Source organism: Danio rerio, chromosome 14, assembly GCF_052040795.2.
Source record: "Danio rerio strain M-AB ecotype USA chromosome 14, GRCz13ab, whole genome shotgun sequence".
Lineage (NCBI taxonomy): Eukaryota > Metazoa > Chordata > Actinopteri > Cypriniformes > Danionidae > Danio > Danio rerio.
In genome coordinates, this window is record NC_141034.1 from 19,527,647 (window position 1) to 19,549,573 (window position 21,927).

The following is a 21,927-nucleotide window of genomic DNA, read 5'->3' on the forward strand; positions in this document are numbered from 1 at the left end:
AAAGAATAAAACAAAAATCTCATTAAATAGCCTATTGGTCCTAAATGCATGCCCAGCACATTCCTTAATCAATCTACCACTTATATTCACAATTTTACTCTTGTTTGAAAATAATAATCACATCCTTCACATTAAAAAATACACATTCACTCCCTGTTTATTCATTCATTTTCAATCCCTCTATTTCCTGTTTAAAATCTAATCTGAAATAACAATTTTTTTAAATGTGTGACAAAACTGTAGCTATAGCTATATGACATGAGTCAATTTAACAAATTACTTTTCTGACCTGTAATTATACATGCATGCCATCCCATTTTCAATTTCAATTGTCCATGATCGATAATTGTGGAGCTAACAAACAGACATTCCTAAAATCCTGCTTATATTGTTTACAAATCTTTTCTTCTTTTCAATGAAGGGCATCTGCTGCATAAAACATACACCAGAGAAATGGAGAAATTGGGGGTAAATTCTGCTGTGGCAGTCCCTGATTAATAAGGACTAAGCTGAAGGTAAGTGATTGAGTCAGTGGCTTACACTTTAAATAAATAAATAATTATAAAAAAATATATACACATAAGGAAATAAATGTCAAAAAAATAATAAAAATGTGGTCGCCACAGTGGAATGAACCGCCAACTTATCCAGGACATGTTTTATGCAGCGGATGCCCTTCCAGCCGCAACCCCTTTACTGTGAAACATCCATACACACTCATTCGCACACATACACTATGGACATGTTAGCCTTCCTAATTCACCTGTACTGCATGTCTTTGGAATGTGGGTAAACCGGAGCACCCGGAGGAAACCCACGCAAGCAGGAGAACATGCAAACTCCATGCAGAAATGCCAACTAACCCAGCCGAGGCTCGAACCAGCGACCTTCTTGCTGTGAGGCGAACGTGCTACCCACTGTGCCAATGCGTTACCCTCAAAATAATTATATAATCATATTTTTTATTCAGTTATATATGCATTTCTGTGGAATTCTGTGGCATTTTCCTTGTTTATTAGCCGATTTTTTTTTTTTAATGTTTTAGAGTTACTGTAAATGTAAACTTAAGTTAACTAACTGGCAAAAATTCTTCAGTACCTCTTCATCTTTGTTTAAACCTATAAACATATTATTTAATTAGCAACTAGCATCACATAGACCTACTGTATGGTGTGTCCTGGTGTTCAACAGTTCATTCTTTGTTTTTTGTGTCACGTTTCAAAAGCTGCTTAAAGTTACCAAAAACAGCATGCATGATTTTTTTATTTAATTTTACATACAACAATTATATATACAGATGCCAAAACAAAGGCACATTATTTCATAACATGATATACCTAAAGTTTTTATTGCACTTAGATGAAGATACATGTCCAACATATATGAAATGCCCATATTGAAATCGGTATGTACTTTTTAAAAAAAATATTTATATTATACATTTTTTATATATTTTATTTTATTTTTAGGTCTTTTATTTTGAAAAGCGACAGAGGCAGCAACAGGAACTTGAATAGGACATGTCAACATTCTGGTCCAGTCAGTCAGTCAGGGAAGGAGGGTTTATTTAGTCAGCTGCATCTGGACAGGCCTTTTCTCATCACTTACTTTACTTAGATCGTGTCTGACTAAAATACCAAAAGCTGTGCGGACAGCACTGCCAAATGATGGACTGATCGAGGAGCTCAGGTAAGTTAAGAGAAATAAAGCTGCAGAAATTACACTGCAGTCAGGGAATGAAGACTCGCTGTATAGTTTTAATTATGTATTTCTGTAAAACAAAACAAAAAAGAAAGAGAAAAATAAGGCGTTTACAAACAGGCTACGTGTGCTTTTTTGCTGGGGTGTTTGGGAGTTTGTTAGCTCCCTGTTGCTTTGTTGATCCGTTTGACGCAGTTTTGCTCAAATGTGTGTTTGTTTACTATAGTGGAAGTTTACTTTCTGTTCAGCCGGTGTTACGGTTTAACTGGTGACCGTGTTAACTGGTGTCCCTTTCCAGATGTAAGCTATTCACGTTTGCAGATTGGCAGATTCGTCACTTTTTCACAGCAACAAAACATGTCCATACCAAATAAAGATTCTTATTACTTGGTGTCAGTGTCATTGTGTGCATTATTGATTTTAATATCTGTGTAGCAGAACAGTATATAACCAAAATAAATCTAAAAAAAAAAATTAGAATTTACACGTCTTCAACAGGATTCGAACCCGTGTAGTGTAAAGGTTTAGCACACGTATCAATCAACTTATCTCACTGAGCTACTCGGAACTTCAAACGAAGCGGTCTGTTTTAATATTTTTGTCAATTAAAACATGCCTTGCTGTGGTTGTGGACCCGTGTTAACATGTTTCCATCGATGTTAACATGTTTACATGTTGTTTAGTTACATGTACTCGCATTAACGTGTTTCTACAAACTCTCCCGCTGATAGAATAGCTCTCTGTGACTAAACGATGCTTCATCAGTTTTTCAAACCATGTTTTTTCTTAGTTCTAGACTCATGTCTACCTGTGCCTTTGGAGTCGTGTTATCTCGTGACCCATGCTCATACATGTAACGTAAATAAAGATTTTATAAAAAAAAGGAATACAATGACGATATTATTATGCAACATATTATGTCTAATATATGTAATATATATTTCATATATAATATTATGCAACAGAATATTAATTGAAAATCGCAACATTTCAGTGTATTATCTTGGTCACATCTGTATCAAGGCACATATGAACATGGTTTGGCTAACTTACATGCGATAAAATTATTAAAAGCTGCTAAGCCTACATCAGTGCTTGATAGCTCAATTAGATTACTCATGTGTTGCTTTCTAGTGTCTCTTTTGTTAGAAGGTTCGAATCCACATACGAGTTTTGTTTATGTAGCCTGATTTTTTTAAATTCTCTTTCAGATAAAATGGGGGGGGGGGGGGGGGGGGGGAGGAGAATGCGATTTATAACGTATGCTTATTTAGCGGAACATCGTAGTCATTTAGAGCTATTCTGAGAAAATATCAGCTCGTGTACTTTTGTAGACACAGGATAACACGAGTCAATGGGACTATTATATTCTGATCGCATTCTAATATTCTGTTGCATAATATTATATATGAAATATATATTATATATATTAGACATTATGTTGCATAATAATATCGTCATTGTATTCCTTTTTTTTTTTTGATAAAATCTTTATTTACGTTACATGTATGAGCATGGGTCACGAGTTAACACGACTCCAAAGGCACAGGTAGACAGGAGTCTAGAACTAAGAAAAAACATGGTTTGAGCAACTGATGAAGCATCGTTTAGTCACAGAGAGCTATTCTATCAGCGGGAGAGTTTGTAGAAACACGTTAATGCGAGTACATGTAACTAAACAACATGTAAACATGTTAACATCGATGGAAACATGTTAACACGGGTCCACAACCACAGCAGGGCATGTTTTAATTGACAAAAATATTCAAACAGACCGCTTCGTTTGAAGTTCCGAGTAGCTCAGTGAGATAAGTTGATTGATACGTGTGCCAAACCTTTACACTACACGGGTTCGAATCCTGTTGAAGACATGTAAATTCTAATTATTTTTTTTAGATTTATTTTGGTTATATACTGTTCTGCTACACAGATATTAAAATCAATAATGCACACAATGACACTGACACCAAGTAATAAGAATCTTTATTTGGTATGGACATGTTTTGTTGTTGTGAAAAAGTGACGAATCTGCCAATCTGCAAACGTGAATAGCTTACATCTGGAAAGGGACACCAGTTAACACGGTCACCAGTTAAACCGTAACACCGGTCAGCAGTGAAGGTGACACGGGTGAGCAATGAATGACAGCTCAGCTTCATCGAGATAAAGTTGGTTTTAAATTCGCACATTCATTTAGTGACAACTTGTGACACACTCTCTGTATTGTTTACCTCGGCACTTTTGAATATTCGGTCTGAAATGACCTGCAAGTGTGACTTGAAAACAACATTAACACAGTTTGTTTGACTGTGAACAATGTTGTACTTTGATAGTCATTGGCTGCTAATATGATTTCGCTATTTAGAGTCAATATTTAATTCTAATAATAATTATAATTCTTCAAATAATACTTTTATGAAATTATATTTAAGAGAAAGTCCGAATGTGCGAATATAAAACCAATTTTATTTCTAATTTAAGGCAGTATTACCACTATAATTGACGGTAAACAATGCTGCACTTTGATGGTTGTTGGCTGCTAATATGATTTCACTATTTAGAATTTGCAACAAATACTTTTCTGAAATTATATTATGGAGAAAGTGTGAATGTGCGAATATAAAACTAACTTTACCTCAGTCTCAGCTTCATATGCGACTCTGGCTGTTTACCAAGCAATAGCTTGTATTAAAAGATTTCCAAAAAACAGTAACTTAAAGTCAGTAATTTAACTATGTTAAAATCATTATTGTGATCCAAAAAAGGAAGTCACTAGAAACGTTTAATTTGATTGATCTAATATGGAATTAAGTGAAATGTTAATATTTGTTTTATCTTAAAAGTCTAAATGCTTTATTATAAAGATCTGTAATTGACTTTTTTTTTTTTTTTTTTTTTTTTTAGAAAAAGACAATTGGTCAGAATAACAAATGTTTTCATTTATTGCTATCTGTAAATTTTATTTACAGTTATTCCACCAAATGACAGCATTTTATCCATTCATTTTATTTAAACTAATAAGTTGTTTATTTATTTATTTAAAAAATAAATGTATAATATTATTATTAATAGAGGTAAAGTTGATTTTAAATTCGCACATTCATTGATTTAGCAGTCTCTATATTGTTTATCATGTTACTTTGAATATTTGATTGAAATTAGCATGCAAGTATGGCACTTTGATAGTCATTGGCTGCTTATATGATTTCCTTATTTAGAATATGCAAAGAATACTTTTCTGAAATTATGTTATTAAGGAATGTCTAAATATCCGAATATAAAATCAACTTTACCTCTATTAATTATTAGTAGTTAACAGAATAACACAAACATTAACTCAATCTATAAGTCAATAAACAAGATAACTGTAAGAAATTAGTCAGCCTCAACTAGGCATAGGACGATAACCATTTTCAATGTATACTGCGGTTTGGAAAAGTCAAGGTTTTAAAACCACCAAAAAGTTCAGTAATACTGTTACTAAAGTATGTGTAAGATTTTTTATTTACATGTTTGCTTTTTGTTTTTTAGGACAAAAGTATCTTCAGCAGAAACACATTATCTAAAGATGCTGTTTTAAATTAAAGAAATCTGTGTTTTTAAAACCAATGAAGGCAGCAGTAGTCAATAATTCATTTGAATTATTTTGCCTGACATGTTTACTGTTCCAAAATATTATAAATCTTTCAAAAAATAAAATATATTGTTTTTTTAAAGGGGAAACATTTTTATTACCCAGACATTTAAAAAGAATATTTTTTAGAGTAGTAATCACAAAACCGTGATAATTTTATCCAAGGTTATTATACCGTCATAATCTTATACTGGCCCATGCCTAGCCTCAACCCAACTTCTTCATTTTGCAAGTGTGTTCTGTGCTCGATAATTCACTTACAGTAGCATCTGTAATCAAATCTGTTGATCAAAAGGGATTCTTTTAACCATCTATTTTAAACAGTGAGTGCTCTCACTTGTAAGTCCATCAAAGATCTGGGAACGGAAGGCTATTGTTATGCCTAATTTACATTCAAGGAGAAACCATGCTGAGTGAGTTTACCAAAAGGTCTGGGTTTGTTCTTAACCAACATTCAAAGAGAATTCTTATTAACATGATCAAATGGGAAGAAGCTGTATAAAATGTCTGAACGGAGAATCATCGGTGTTCATTCCAACATCGCTGTATCTGAAGTGCTGTCTCTACTTTGTTACTACTATTGTGGAATAAAGCTTTTTTTTTCTTGAAGAGGTCCTCATCTTTTTTTCTTACATAACTCTTTTAAAATTAATTTTAGAGTCACTATTTTAGTTTTTTTTATTAACAAATTTAAGTTTAAGTCCTTTAAAAAAGTCACTTAAAATATTTTTTAAACGTTAAAAAGATTAAATGAAAGAATATTTCTTTTATTATCAAAAAGGAGAAGGGTATTTTATAGATTTGCTTTTTCAACAAAGGAAAATTAACTCAGTAATTTTCAAGAGCTCTTGTCATTTTCTTTATGTCTTTTTTCTTTGTTCAAGGCTTAAAAATGGACACGTCTCTGCTTGAATCCCAGCTGTCGGCCCCAACATCACCTGTTTCTCCAGCATTCTCTGTGTCTGGACACAACATTCATCCAGTGTCCTCTTCTTCAACACCCAGCCCCGCTCCTTCAGCCATGACTCCGCCCCCACATCACGCCTCTCAGATGGGTCGATCCCAGCTGAACGCAGCCAGCAATTCCAGCACTGCCTTTCCAGGACAATCAGCGTTTCCTCCTCAGGGTACAGATTCACCTCACACTTACTAGCTCACAGTTTGCTAAACCACCACAGAGATAACATTTAAATCAGTCCCATGTCAGTGATTGTTTTATCCGGTCAAGAGTAGTCAGATGACTTCCACATTGGTATTCCCCAAGAATATCTTGTGTCATGAGTCATTGTGTTCATTTAGTTCAGCTATTCTATTACACAGGCACCAGTGTTGTTCTTGTCGGGGGAGCTATTTTTAGATTTCGGAAATCCTTAGCTATTAGCAAGTTAGCAACACCGGTGTCTGTTAAAGGGATAGTACATCCACTAATTGTGTCATCGTTTACTCACTTTTCCACCTGTTACAAGTCCAAATTAATTTCTTCTGGTTTATTCCTCGGGTTAATTTCTTCTGAATTATTTTGGTCCCCATTGACAATATTAGTTTTTCACTTCTATAGAAGTTACAGGAGACCATAAACGTTTAGATTACATGCAAAATAATTTATTAAATATTTCTTCTAAATATTTTTTTTTCAAGCACCTTGGACTTACAATCACTTTGTTTATTTTTATGAATCCCTTATCCAAAGAGCATCGACACATTAACTTCTCCTGAAGCACTTTTGGTTTGATTTAGGATCAAAACAATATTTTTTTTTTACTTGATCTAAGAATTTTTAGATATTTCCATTAGAAATGAGACAAAGCAAAGTAAGTTTTTTTTTATTGTGATTATTCAATTTCTCTACCAGAATACTGCTAGACTCCCCAGAAAACCATCAAATACTGCTATTTAATCTTAATTCATTCATTCGTTTTCTTTTCAGCTTAATCCCTTTATTAATCTGGGGTCGCTACAATGGAATGAACTGCCAACTTATCCAGCATATGTTTTACGCAGTGGATGCCCTTCCAGCTGCAACCCAGCACTGGAAAACATCCATACACACTCATTCATACACATACACTACGAACAATTTTAGCTTGCCTAATTCATCTACACCACATGTCTTTGTACTTGTGGTGGAAACCCAGAGGAAACCCACGCGAACACTGGGAGAACATGCAAACTCCACATAGAAATGGCAATTGACTCAGCTGAGGCTCGAAACATAGACCTTTATGCTGTCAGTCAATCGTGCTACCCACTGCGCCACCATGTCGCCCCGCTATTCAATCTTGTTAAACTGTATCCATATCACAATATTTATCACAGAAAAATTCAATATTGCAATATTTTCAGTATCGTGCAATCCAACTTCTGAGTTTGCAACACACACAACTATCACATATCAATACACGGTTTATTTGATATAATGATATGTTGACAGCTGTCGTTATGTTTTTAATGGTTTCTTTTAATCTTTTCCACTTTCAAGAAATCAATGTGTAGCACCCTCAGCTTAAACACATATTATAAAATACCTGAACACACTCCTTGAACACTTGCAAATAAGGTGGTGTGTGCAGTCACTGCTGAACATCTGATTTGAAAGGCAAATGTGTGTCTGTGTGTGTGTTTCCTTTTTTTAGGGGAAAGCAAAGAGGAGCTGAGCATTGATGATCTTAAACAGAGGGCAAAGAATGGAGATGCTAAAGCACAGACAGAGGTCAGAATGCTACAAATGAACAAAAGCATGTCGTATCTCTAGAGCACAGGTGTCAAACTCAGTTCCTGGAGGGCCGCAGCTCTGCACAGTTTAGTTTTAAACCTAATCAAACACACCTGATCAAACTAATTGAGTTCTTCAGGCTTTGAAATCTGCAGGGTAAAGTTGCGGTCACACTAGAGTTTGTTGTAGAGTTTGTTTGTCAGTTTCTGTTGTAAGGCGCTGCGAAAAGGGATAGACATTTCAAAAAGCAAGTGATTAGTCCATATTCTAAATTTCTGTTCAAGAGGTCATGTTTTGATCTTCGATTGGTCTCACACAGTCATGTGATGCGATTTCGTAGGTTAGAGTTCACCAAGCTTGAACTTTGCAACTCATCGAACTGCGAAACTTGTCGCACGAGCTTGCGTTTCCAGTCTGACACATTTGGGTGCTTATGAATGGAAGTCTACAGTCGTGGCCAAAAGTTTTGAGAATGATACAAATATTAGTTTTCGCAAAGTTTGCTGCTAAACTTTTATCAATGGCTTTTATCAACAATTACATGACATTTATGCAAAGAGTCAGAATTTGCAGTGTTGGCCCTTCTTTTTCAGGACCTCTGCAATTCGACTGGACATGCTCTCAATCAACTTCTGGGCCAAATCCTGACTGATAACAATCCATTCTTTCATAATCAGTTCTTGGAGTTTGTCAGAATTAGTGGGTTTTTGATAGTTCATCCGCCTTTTGAGGATTGACCACAAGTTCTCAATGGGATTTAGATCTGGGGAGTTTCCACTTAGATATCACTTTTGCCTTATTGCACGGTGCTCCATCATGCTGGAAAATGCATTGTTCTTCACCAAACTGTTATTGGATTGTTGGAAGAAGTTGCTGTTGGAGGGTGTTTTGGTACCATTCTTTATTCATGGTTGTGTTTTTGGGCAAAATTGTAAGTGAGCCCACCCCCTTGCATGAGAAGCAACCCCACACATGAATGGTCTCAGGATCATGACACAGGACTGATGGTAGTGCTCACCTTTTCTTCTCCGGAAAAGGTGAGAAAGGTAGCAAAGAAGCCACTTCTCTCCAAAAAAACAAACAAAAAAACATCAGGGACAGATTGGTCTTCTGCCAAAAGTATGGCGAATGGACTGCTGAGGACTAGGGCAAAGTCATATTCTCAGATGAAGCCCCTTTCCGATTGCTTGGGGCATCTAGAAAAAGGCTTGTCCGGAGAAAAAAAGGTGAGCACTACCATCAGTCCTGTGTCATGCCAACAATAAAGCATCCTGAAACCATTCATGTGTGGGGTTGCTTCTCATGCAAGCGGGTGGGCTCACTCACAATTTTGCCCAAAAACACAGCCATGAATAAATAATGGTACCACCCTCCAGTCGAATTGCAGAGGTCCTGAAAAAGAAGGGCCAACACTGCAAATTCTGACTCTTTGCATAAATGTCATGTAATTGTTGATAAAAGCCTTTAAAACGTATGAAGTGCTTGTAATTATATTTCAGTACATCACAGAAACAACTGAAACAAAGATCTAAAAGCAGTTTAGCAGCAAACTTTGTGAAAACTAATATTTGTGTCATTCTCAGAACTTTTGGCCACGACTGTATGTGGAGAAAAGTTTAGTGTGGCCGCAGCTTGAGTGTGTTGAAGCAGGGTTGGAACTAAATTGTGTTGCGGCTCTCCAGGAACTAAGTTTGACACCCCTGCTAGAGAGTAATCAAAATTAATTAACACTTGTCTTGTTGGGCAGATTGGTAGATATTACCTGAGACTAGCCGAGCAAGAAGATGAAGAGGTGAATGCTGTTACTGCTGTAACATGGCTACTCCAGGCAGCCAAAAATGGACGAAAAGATGCAGTGAAGTTGCTACAGCGCTGCCTGCATGACAGGAGGGGTAAACCTGAGACTTCTTATCATATCTAGTTTAAAAACATGAATCTCTTTCTCTGTGCTTGCAAACAGTGTTTAAAGTAGTTAGTTACAAAGTTTCTAGTAACTATAATTAAATTACATTTCTCATGAAAACTTAAAGTAAGGGATTATTTTTTCTTTGGTCATTAATTACAGTTACGTATACTTGCACATATGGGACATAAATTCAAAAGTCCTATATAAATCAATTCAGAGAAGCACAGTAATGTATAATTTGCAGAATAATCATATTTATATTTATTATTTATTTGTTTTATTTATTTTAATTATATTTAATTATATTTATTTTAACAATAATCAAGACAAATGCATATATGTATAAATACAGCGAAACAAATAATTGTAATTGTAAATGTTATTTTTTTGCATCTTAACTGGCTGTAATTTCTAAACTAGTGAAGGTTTTAGTTGTCTAAAAATTATTGTTACGTTAAGAAACACTGAGTATTTTTACATGGACACCAATAATTAGAATAGTAATTTAAATACAACTGTAATTATGTAATTAGTAGTGCTGGGCCAAACATAATAATACTTAATAGCATCCAAATTAAAAGTTTGTTTTTACATAATATATGTGTGTAATATGTTTATGTGATACACACAAATACACCAAAACAAAACCATACAAAACAAATTTGTTACATAGATATTTAAATGTGTAGATGCAGTTTTTATCATATATAGTTGATGTCAGAATTATTAGCACTCGTTTAATTTATTTTCCTCTTTTGAATATTTCCCAAATAATGTTTAACAGAGCAAGGAAATTTTCACAGTATGTCTAATAATATTTTTTCTTCTTGAGAAGGTCTTGTTTTATTTCGGCTAGAATAAAAGCAGTTTTTAATTTTTTAAAAGCCATTTTATAGACAAAATTATTAGCCCTTTTTAGCTATATATTTTTTCGATAGTCTACAGAACAAACAATCATTACACAATAACTTGCCTAATTACCTTAACCTGCCTAGTTTACCTCATTAACCAAATTAAGCCTTTAAATGTCACTTTAAGCTGTATAGAAGTGTTGACAATATCTAATCAAATATTATGTACTGTCATCATGGAAAAGATAAAATAAATCAGTTATTAGAAATTACTCATTAAAACTATTATGTTTAGAAATGTGTTGAAAAAAATCTTCTCTCCGTTAAACAGAAATTGCTAAAAAAATAAACAGGGGGGCTAATAATTCTGACTTCAACTGTGTGTGTATATATCTAAAAATAAATAAACATTTTATTAAATATATAAATGCAAGTGTGTATTTTTACGTACCTAATAAATACACACTGTACACACAAATATTGTCAAAACAAACTTTTATTATAGATTTTTGCCCACTACTAGTGACTCATAATTAGCAATCAATTACTTTTTTAATGTAACTTACCCAAAACTGCATGCAGTTAGACTGACTTTATAATAAATGAGATGTTGTGTGTCAGGCATCACAGCGGAGAACAGAGAGGAGGTGTGTTCCCTGGCATGTGAATCTCGTTTTCAGCGCAGCGTAAGGAAAGCAGCTCTGCTCATGTATTGGAAACTCAATCCAGACCGCAAGAAAAACATCACAGCCTCTGAACTTCTGGAAAATGTGAGCCAGCTCAACACAGGTAAAACATTACCTTCTTGTCATCTTGTAAAACTTGTCACCTTCCAGAACAAATATGTCATTGTAAATCCAAAATAAGTCTGACTTATTGAAAATAAGGATAGGGTGCTCTGTGGACCCTGCTGAAAGATCACACTGAAAGAAAATATGAATGTCCGTGCAAAAATCTAAATGAACAATGTTTATTTCGCTAGGGCACATTGTTATTCTGTAGGTGAACCCTTATTCTGTGCAAATAAATCTACTTAAAACATTTATTCATCTATTTATATCTTCGATCAAAGTCTGACCATTTGCTTCCGCGTTTGAAGTAGCGGTTCTTTTTTGAAGTCAACTTCACTGCTTTAGCCACAACATTCTGAACCACACCCCTCTTACCGTTAGTTTGCTATGAGGGAGTGATGCACAAAACAAAAAGAAACCTTTCCCCCACTCATTATCTTGTTTCAGTTGGAAATACGTCAACATACTGAAATACAACTTTCTTCAACTTTTGGTTCATGTGGATTTTAATTGGCATAAGTAACAATATCTGATTGAATTCCTGGCCATCGGGAAGGAGGCGTAAAACAAGTTAATTAATTAATTTTGTTAAATTAACATAAAACAAACAGGTGGGTGTAGTCTTTCACAGAGACTACAGCTGAACTGAAAACAAACCAAAACAACACAAAGTGTCCAGGTTCCACTCTCATCATCCTCTGTTGTCACTGTCGTTTATGCTTCCACTCCTCCATGAGACTCGAGACCGGTGCGCAATCAGGTGACGTTCATTAGCACTCGCACGACCGCTCTCTGACATTGATAATTAGCCTAACATTAAAGACTTTGCTGCCACTATTTCCACAGAAACTAACAGTAGCTAGTGTAAATCTCATTCCAAATTCAACTTAATGCTACTAACCTTATAATTTTGCTAACAAATACAGCTTTAGGTTGACTACACTGTACTGGCATTTCCCCAACAAACTTTACAAACTTTTTACCAGATATTTTAATCAATTTGATTTTGATAGTGCTTAAGATTAATTCAAACATTCATGAAGATTTTTTAAATAACAATTTAAATAAATCAAGCCATTTTATCCAAGAGAAACATCTCAGCAAGCAATATTATGTTTAAAAGGCATGTCCAAACATGGATGTCTTGTCTCAAAAAAGGCTAAATTTGAGGCACGAAATGGCAAGTGACTTAGCACCTCGGGTGTGAGGTATTTTCCTTGTTTCCTTGTCAAACCGTTCTGCTTGTCCTTTGTCTTAAATGTAACAATTTAGTTTGACTGTTTATTCTTTTCTTGTTCACAATCACTAATATTTTAGTGACAGTTTCGGAACTTGTAAGGGTTTATTACATCTGAGAGATTACTGCAAATTCGTTACACATCTATACTGATATACTGTGTTCAAAAAGCAATACATTTAGTTAAGTAGACATGCATGCATAAAGTGTAGTGCAAATATAAATACCCATTTTTTAACCATAGACTGTTAAAGAAAGAGAAACGGTTGGACGTGATGGCTTTAGTAAGATGCAAATTGACGTATGATGTAATCTAGCAACATTTAGTGACTTTTCGGGTAGGGCTTGGCACCTTTTCATTGAAAATAGTTGGCAACACTGGTCTAACAGTCCAAAAATGGGCTAGCCTTCAGACAGACAGAAATTTGCATGCATAGGGGTGTTCATGATGGTTTTAGGGTGAATGAAAGAACAGAAAATGCTACAATTGAATTAAAAATGTCTTTATTTGTATTCCTAATTTAAACAAACAGGGTATGTATTTGAAATGACATAAAGGTTATTAAGGGAGGTTTACTAAAACTGACATGTGATGTGTCCCCCTGTAGATGGCGCTTCCCGCAGCCCTCTCTCCAGCCCAATACAGAAACAAAGAAAGATTTTGGAGAGTTTGGTGTCAAGAGATGGTAAATGCATCATTATCTTTCCTTTTAGAGTCTGTTTAGTTCTATACCGGTATTATTTATGTGATAAAAAACTAATATAATAACCTGAATTTGTGTATTCGTGCTTTGGCAGAGACTGATTGCATTGGTGTAGAAGAGTTTGTTGAGAATACCAAACAATACGCTGAGGGCATTTCACCATCCATGGAAGGGGTAGCAGGGGATGATGATGACGATGATGAAGAGCCAGTAAAACATCCAGATGAGCTGCCTTTGCACCAGAAGGTGATCTTATGTTTTTGTTTGGATGTTAAAACTTGCTGAACTGATTCATTGTGGACTGCCTATGTGGTGAGCTGTCCACACAAATGGTAACCAAAGTGAAACTGATTATAATTGTGAAATACTCTTTATAATCCTTAAGATGGAATGGGAACAAACTGTGTAAAACACATTTTTTACACAAGATTCTAAATTAAATGTTATATAAAAACCTTAGGCTATATAAAGTTTTCCAAGTCAATTTGAGCTTGTGGTAAATGTCATGTGTGCAATACAAATACATCAAAGTAACACCATCAGTGTTGCATCCTATCTCTATAGGTAAAAGTTACCTTGTTTACTACAAATACAGGGATTGTATTTTAAAGTTCAAATCTAAACCCCAAAAAATGTAAACTGATTCAAAATCTTGCAAAACTCAAAATGTCATAATAACAGTATTTATGTTTTTATAATATTAATAATTGGCATAATTTAATTGAAAGTGCGTGCAGCTAATTTTTTAAGTACATAAGGGTATTGTAAAATTCTGTCTGTGAAATGATTTTCTCAACCTGCACTTGTTTCAAAGATATTTTAAGGATGTTAGGAACATGTAACCGTTTGCATCTATAGAGCGTACAAACAAATAACACAGAAGTCAATGGTTACAGTGTTCTAACATTTTAAAAATAGGAAAAAAATCTTAAACTGGTTTGGAACAAGTCAAGGATGAGAAACGTTTCCATCCACCTATTTTTAGGCGCATTTTAGATATGCACATAAAAAAGTGTTTGATGGAAACGCCAAGATGTGCATACATTTTGAAAATGTGCATAAAAAACATGCACATAACTGAGTAGGATTAACTTTTTATTTAATTAAAAAAAAGATGCACATAAACTGAAGATGGAAACATTTTTACAGAACAAATTCTGTAAGGGCTTAGTCCCTTTATTAATCCAGGGTCGCCACAGCGGAATGAACCACCAACTTATCCATCAAGTTTTTACGCAGCGGATGCCCTTCCAGCCACAACCCATCTCTGGGAAACATCCACACACACACACACTCATACACTACGGACAATTTACCCTACCCAATTCACCTGTACCACATATCTTTGGACTGTGAGGGAAACCAGAGCACCCGGAGGAAACCGACGCGAAGGCAGGGAGAACATGCAAACTCCACACAGAAACGCCAACTGAGCCGAGGTTCGAACCAGCAACCTTCTTGCTGTGAAGCGGCAGCACTACCTATTGCGCCACTGCCTCGCCCCAGAACAAATTCCAATATGCGAATTAAAAAAGTCGACATGTTATTTTGTTGCAAGAAATCATGTGATGGTAAAAATGTCTATGAATAGACAAACCAGCAAGCTGAGCACACTGTAAAACATATGAAATGCTGTTTTGGTCATTCTAAAACACATGAACCATTTCAGAATTAGTATTATTATATTAATAATAACCTCCAGAACTGTCAAGAGCATCTGTGCTCCGCGTCTCATGCCTTCAAACACCACCACATGTTCATTGCGTGACAGGATTGTCTTCTGAGGTGCAAGTCATTTATTAATTAAAGAAAAGATTGACGCAGCTTCTCCTACAGCAGCAGATCCATTTTTACTTTTGATATTCGGTGCTAGTTAATCAGGAATCAGTGACTATTTTGTTCTCTTTGACTTGCTGGATGGAAACACTGCTTTATTTGCCTGTTTATATGCGATATTTCAGTTATCCGCATACATTTATTTGCATCTTTGGATGGAAACATAGCTAATGATGGCCTTATTTTTTTGGGGGGTGAACTCACTAAGTGGGTTTAATCTTAACACATTTAATTTAGGGGTTGTTAAAATGCTGATATTAATCAACATGTATATGGCGACAATAAATAACGTAAGCTTAACAGGCTTGCTTGACACTAAGAAGTACTTTTGATTGTTAGGATTTTCAATGGTGGCCAAAAATTAGAAATGAATGTTAATTTTCATTTAAATCCATAACAGAAGTATTATGGGTTTAAATTTACAAAAGACATTTATAGTTTTGGGTCAGCTATCTCTAATTAAATACAAAGTGTAAGGCCCAATCCCAATTCTACCCCTTAGGGCTTTCCCTTACCCGTTTTGCGCGCTCACGTGAAAGGGTAGTGGTATCTCAATTCTTTTTAGCTTGAAGGTGTAGGGCTAAAGCCTGGTTTATACTCAACGCATCTGCTATTTCGCTTGAGTGTGCTCGGTGAATGTGATGCCATCGTGGAGTTTGCAGAGGTTTGCTTAGGGTGCACACGACATGATTTCGGCCGGCGGAGCGCATGCTTTTTTTTGAGACTTGAGCGAACAGTGCGTGTGGCACCGCGTTTGATTTGAGTTGAAAATAAACCACTTTGAAGAGATTTTGTCTGAAACAGTACGAATGTACAGACATCCTTATGATCCGTAATCATAAAGATTACCTGTTGATCAATAATTCTTGACTAGAAATTGCAACAGCTGCGGGGAATGAGGAAAGTTTATGTTAAAAGGCTTGAAAAAACCTGAGGGATCAGTTTGTTAAAGCCAAAGAGGCCATGCAAAAGTGGAAACCCAGGTACACAATTACAGAAATATGTTTTTCCACTATTTATAGGTTTTGCACTGATGTATATTTTACCATTTTAAATGTAAAACAATTTAATAGTTATAAAAGTATAATTAAGGAACAAATTATTTCTTTGATAACTGGAAAGGAACATTTGAAGCTATCGGTTTACAATATACTGATGCTCTGCTTTTCTAGGCTTTCTTGGTGATAATAGTCAGGAATGTTGGACCATTATTGCTTTTTTTATCATAAGAGGACAAAAACTAGCCAGACAGTAATGTGTGAATTGTGAAGCGGGCTAAATCTAAAAATAACATCAGTATTTTTTAGTAAGTGTACTTTTATGCTTTTATTCTTGCCATAATAAAAATATATATTTGTAGAGCAGCTCATGTTCTGTTGTCAATAATATTTAAATACACTTTAATAGGTAAAACTGTCCGAGATATGAACAAAAGCAAGTGATGCATCAAAATCTTGAATGGTTATAAAAATCTTTATAATCATTAAAATAATTTATTTTACCAGAGATGGGTTGCAGCTGGATGGGCTTCCGCTGCGTAAAAACTTGCTGGATAAGTTGTTGGTTTATTCCGCTGTGGCGACCCCGGATTAATAAAGGGACTAAGCCGACAAGATTGAATGAATGAACATAATTTATAAAAACAATAAAAATAATTAGTTTTAAAATATTGAATGATATTAATGATATGACGTAGTTCCAGAAACTTTCTACTTCTCCATTTATCCATCTGACTTTATAGTCATTTTCTTTTGACCGCCCCCTGTTGTTTACAGAATATCACAACGGCAAACGCAGCAAGTATAAAAGCCTCATCCGTTTCGCAAGGTGCGCGTGCCGTCAGCAGAGGTGCACAATGCTGCACCAGGCGAAAGTATAAATCCAACTTAAGGGGTAGGGCTAGATAGCCTTTAAAACTACGATTTTTCAGGACCACACGCGAAACCAAGGGGTACATAATTTCCCAGAATACACCAGCTTCAGCGGCAGCATGAAAGTCAGAAGATGCACAAATTAGTTTTTTTTTTTGTCATTATTGTGAAAAATGTGTTTTAAAACATTCATAACAGCATTCATGTTTTACCGTCATGTTTAAAAAACAAAACAAAAACGCTAAAAACACTAAATTTCGCCATCTCTAATCCCCAATAACTCCTTTATAGTAGTCCCACAACATACTTTCAAATCAGACACTGGAATACCCGTGTCAGAAAAGTTTTATGGCTGGGAATGAGCTTTTTACAGTGTCTGATATGACGTTATTGTTGTTTTCGTGTGTTTACATAGATGAATATGACCATGGTGTAAATACACAGTACAGTTACGAGCTTATTGCCACATTGTATCATTATGATAACGTGATATTATTGCCTTTGGTGATTTCCCTGAAGATAAATATCAACAAATAACACAACTGGAATAACTACAGCAGTCGCGATCGTCGATCTCATATGAAGCAAGAGATCGCGATGACAAATGATGGCGTCCTATTTCTTAGGGGTAAAATTTGAAGCCCTTCCCCTTCACCTCAGTTTCAAGGGGAAGGGGTAGGAGTAACAAAAATAGAATTGGGATTGGGCTTATATGTGCTATTGACATTGCTAATATTTGGATGTAGTTCCCCATCTTTTGAGGTGCAGCCATCAATTAAGAGAAACAAATATTGTTTTTAAGTTAACAATATTATTTTTTATACCTACAGGTGTTGAAGTTTCCTCTTCATGCAGTGTTGGAGGTGAAAGAGGTGTTGATTGACTGGGCGTCGCGTGCAGGCATGCAGTGGATTAGCGCCCTTATACCTACTCATCATGTCAATACCCTCATCTTCTTCTTCATCATCTCCAACCTCACCCTGGAGTTCTTTGTCCTCGTCATCCCCCTAATTATATTCTACCTCTCCTTTGTGTCAATGGTCATCTGCACCCTCCGAGTCTTCCAGAACAGCAAGGCATGGGAGAACTTCAGAGCGTTGACCGTCATGTTGTCTCATTTTGAGCCGGGGATTGACCTGGAGCAGGCCGAGTCTAACTTCACATGGAATCACCTTGAGCCATACCTCTACTTTCTCCTTTCTACGCTTTTCCTTATCTTTTCGTTTCCTGTGGCTGACAAGTCCTGGTTGCCATGTTCAGAACTGGCTATGGTTGCAGTCTTCTTCACTGTAAGCAGCTACTTGAGCCTGCGACCAACGGCACAACAGCATGCCAAATTTGCTCTACTTTCCCAGGTTGCTTCCGCCATTTTTACATTCATTAATCGGTTGCTGGGAGGCTGGGTGGGTCGTATAATTGGCGGCGCTTGGTTCAGCATGCGCCTTGGTGACTGGTTGGTAATGCATGTAGGTGTGCCTTGTGTTCTCTATCTCTACCTTCTGTTCTTGTGTACCCGTATGGCCACAGCAGGTGGTGCACGTGGCACCTACTGTGTGCTTCTTCCCAACCTAGTGTGCTTCATCTGGTGTGAAGTGTGTGTTACGCTGCTGCAAGAGTCCACTGTATTGGGGCTAATGCGCTCAGTTGTGGGCTACCTACTTTTTTTCTTTGCTCTGCCCGTGCTGTCGCTGGCTCTAGCAGCTGTAATGCTGGTTCAGCTGGTGCAGTGGTTCCTCGCCCTGGAACTGACCAAAATGATCGTAACAGTGTGCATCTGCGTGCTGCCTGTCCTGCTTCGCTGGTGGACTCGTTTTAGCGTGTCACCTTTGGCAGTGCTTCGCTCTTTGCGTCGTAGCAGTGTGGTGAAGTTGATCCTTGTGTGGATTTCAGCGCTGGTGCTCTTCAGCTGGTTCTACGTGTACCGTTCGGAAGGGATGAAAGTATACAACTCCACCCTGACCTGGCAGGAGTACAGTGACCTGTGCGGCCCTCGTGCCTGGAAGGAGCGTAACATGGCACATGCCCAGATCATCTGCAGCCACTTAGAGGGACACCGAGTGACGTGGGAGGGACGGTTCAAGTATGTTCGTGTCACTGAGATTGAGAATGGGGCACAAGCTGTCGTTAATCTTCTACCAGTCTTGATAGCAGACTGGGTCCGATGTCTGTATGGAGAGGAGTACCCTGCCTGTGATGAGAATCAGACGGGACCTGCTGAACCTCTGTGTCAGCTCAAGACACTTGCAAAGCACAAGTGTCATGTCAAACGTTTTGACCACTACAAGTTTGAAGTGACCATGGGGATGCCCCAGAAGGGGCGCAATGGGGCACAAGATTTTGATGATGGCACAAAAGACATTGTATTGCGGGCAAGCAATGAATTCCGGAGAGTCCTGCTGGTGCTCAGCTCAGGCAGTGTGGTGGAATTCAGTACAGTTCTCGAGGGCAGACTGGGCAGCAAATGGCCAGTGTTTGAGCTTAAAGCCTTGAACTGCAAGACTTGTGCCTCACCTCTTATACCAATACGACGACAGGTCAAGATCGAGCAGGATTGGAGGGTTAATGCCAGAAATGCCTTAGCATTTGCCTTCAATTTTGTTTTCCATCCTCTACTTTCAGCTGAGATGGATGCTACTGCAGCTACTACAGAAGTATCTGTGTAAAAGGACATTTGGTATACACTGCAGTATTAGACTAAATTTTTATGTGCAAGAGACTGTTGATATTTGATAAAGTGCTTTTGATGAAGGCATGATCAAAACGCCAAAGGCGTTGTCATCTTGTTTTGTCCATTTCCTATTTGAAAATGAACAAAGATGTAATCGGAGCCTTAATATATCCTAGGGATACACTACTCTACACATTTGGTAATTCTTTTTTACACTCAGTTAATGGAGCTTTTTCCTAATGTGCTGTTGATCTAAATCAATTTAGTTAAATAGGCTGCTATACATACTAACTGTGCAGAGTGCTGGCTCCTTAGGACTGAAATTTAAAACCTTTGCTTTAGCAAGCAGTGTCCAATACTTTTAGAGCAGTGATGTCTAATCCTACTTTTGGAAGGACACTGTCTTTCATATTTTGGCTCCTAACCTAATTAAACACACACATGAAATAGCTAATCAATTTCTTACTAGAAATACTAGAAACGTTCTTACAGTTGTGTTGAGGCAAACTGGAGCTAAACTCTGCAAGACAGGAGATCACCCCCCTGGGCATCATTTGGGCCTGCATAGTTTAACTGCAGTCTTCTAGTGTACACCTGCATGGAATTTACTTGTACTGTAATTCTGAAGATCTTTATTAGCTGGTACAGGTGTGTTTATTTAGGGTTAAATCAGGGGTGTCTAATCCATACCTGCCAACACTCTTGTTTTTCCTGGGAGTCTTCTGCATTTCAGACCCATATCCCGCCACCCTCCCGTTTTTTTAAATTCTCCTGGAAAACTCCCATAATTTCGCCCCGAATCTAAGCTTTTTCGTATTAAAAAAACCTTTTTGGTAATTTAATTTTGGTATAATATCTGATCACAGTGGCCGCCCAAAACCCGGTCCATAGTACAGTTACAAACACATTAGTACAGTTACTAACCCGATCCTCAACTGTGTCATTCAGACAAACACACACTTCCGCTACACCCCTCCACCACTCTCCCGGAATCTCAGAGACAAATGTTGGCAGGTATGGTCTTATCTTGCTTCTGGAGGACAACTGTCCTGAATACTTTCGCTCCAACACACTTTTCTGGAACATTCCAATCAGTACAAATTTTGATTAGCTGATTGGAGTATGTGTAATTTGGAGCTAAACTCCAATAGGACAGTGATCCTCAAGAATCAAGCATGGATGCCAATGAGTTAAAGATAAATGTTTTGCAAATGGGTCTACCAGGACTAGATATGGACATCTTTGTGAGACGAGAGCCAAATAATATACCACTACAATCCCTGAACTACTTTACAAAACTGATTCAAAACGTATGCTTACATCCTAAATATCATAAGGAAATGTGAACCGATGCCAAAATTTCTAAAAAAGCTTCTACAGTGAGAGTTATATGCACTTTCTTTCCTTTATTTCACTGATGTTGAATAGATGATGCTATGTCTAATTTAGTTTGTGTTTGGAAAACAGTGTTTGGGTGTGCCGTGGATTTAAGTAACTTACATTTTAGAAAAAATAGAACAGTTGAAGATGATTTCTGTGGAAATTCTGGACAATACAATCAGGGTCTAAGACTTAAGTTTGGGATTGTTTTTGTCATATATATATATATATATATATATATATATATATATATATATATATATATATATATATATATATAAACAATATAATATTTTTGGGATTTAAGAAGACCTTTTAAACCCTGAATATGTTTGAACATAGCTTTGAAGGTACAATCTGACTACTACATTGCACATTATTAAAACATTGCCTAGAATTTGAATTTGTCCTGTGTGAACATAAGCACTTTTATAAATTCCATTTGCGGTACTATAAATATGTGAATGTGTTTTCATTGCATTATATAACAGTCAATACTGAAGTGCCACTTATTATTTATTATCCCTATACAGCTAGAGGGAAAACACCCACACAAATGCCTGCATATCAACTCTGTTCTCTCAATTTACTCACAGTAAGCCTATTTTGGCTTTATGTCTTGCTACGATTCCAAT

The 21,927-nt window shown here is 36.5% G+C and overlaps 1 protein-coding gene across 2 annotated transcripts; it reads left to right on the forward strand.

Annotated features, from left to right (window-relative positions):
* The first annotated feature begins 1,528 nt into the window (after positions 1–1,528).
* On the forward strand, positions 1,529–20,012 carry wfs1b (Wolfram syndrome 1b (wolframin)). Of its 2 annotated transcripts, none has more exons than XM_087281295.1 (8): positions 1,529–1,689; positions 6,220–6,462; positions 7,969–8,045; positions 9,796–9,940; positions 11,427–11,594; positions 13,442–13,519; positions 13,632–13,783; positions 18,075–20,012. In XM_087281295.1, exons 2-8 carry the CDS (start codon positions 6,228–6,230, stop codon positions 19,905–19,907), a joined length of 2,688 nt encoding a protein of 895 aa, XP_087137421.1. In that variant the 5' UTR covers positions 1,529–1,689; positions 6,220–6,227; the 3' UTR covers positions 19,908–20,012. The 2 variants fall into 2 exon arrangements, with proteins under 2 accessions (XP_087137421.1, XP_087137422.1); XM_087281296.2 differs by lacking the exon at positions 1,529–1,689 and adding an exon at positions 3,732–3,831.
* Positions 20,013–21,927: the final 1,915 nt, after the last annotated feature.

Excerpts from the sequence above, each read along its gene's own strand:
- wfs1b (XM_087281295.1), top strand. The coding sequence starts at position 6,228 with ATGGACACGTCTCTGCTTGAATCCCAGCTGTCGGCCCCAACATCACCT. Across the intron at positions 9,941-11,426 it reads CTGCCTGCATGACAGGAGGG|GCATCACAGCGGAGAACAGA; the intron begins GTAAACCTGAGA and ends GTTGTGTGTCAG. Across the intron at positions 13,784-18,074 it reads AGCTGCCTTTGCACCAGAAG|GTGTTGAAGTTTCCTCTTCA; the intron begins GTGATCTTATGT and ends TTATACCTACAG.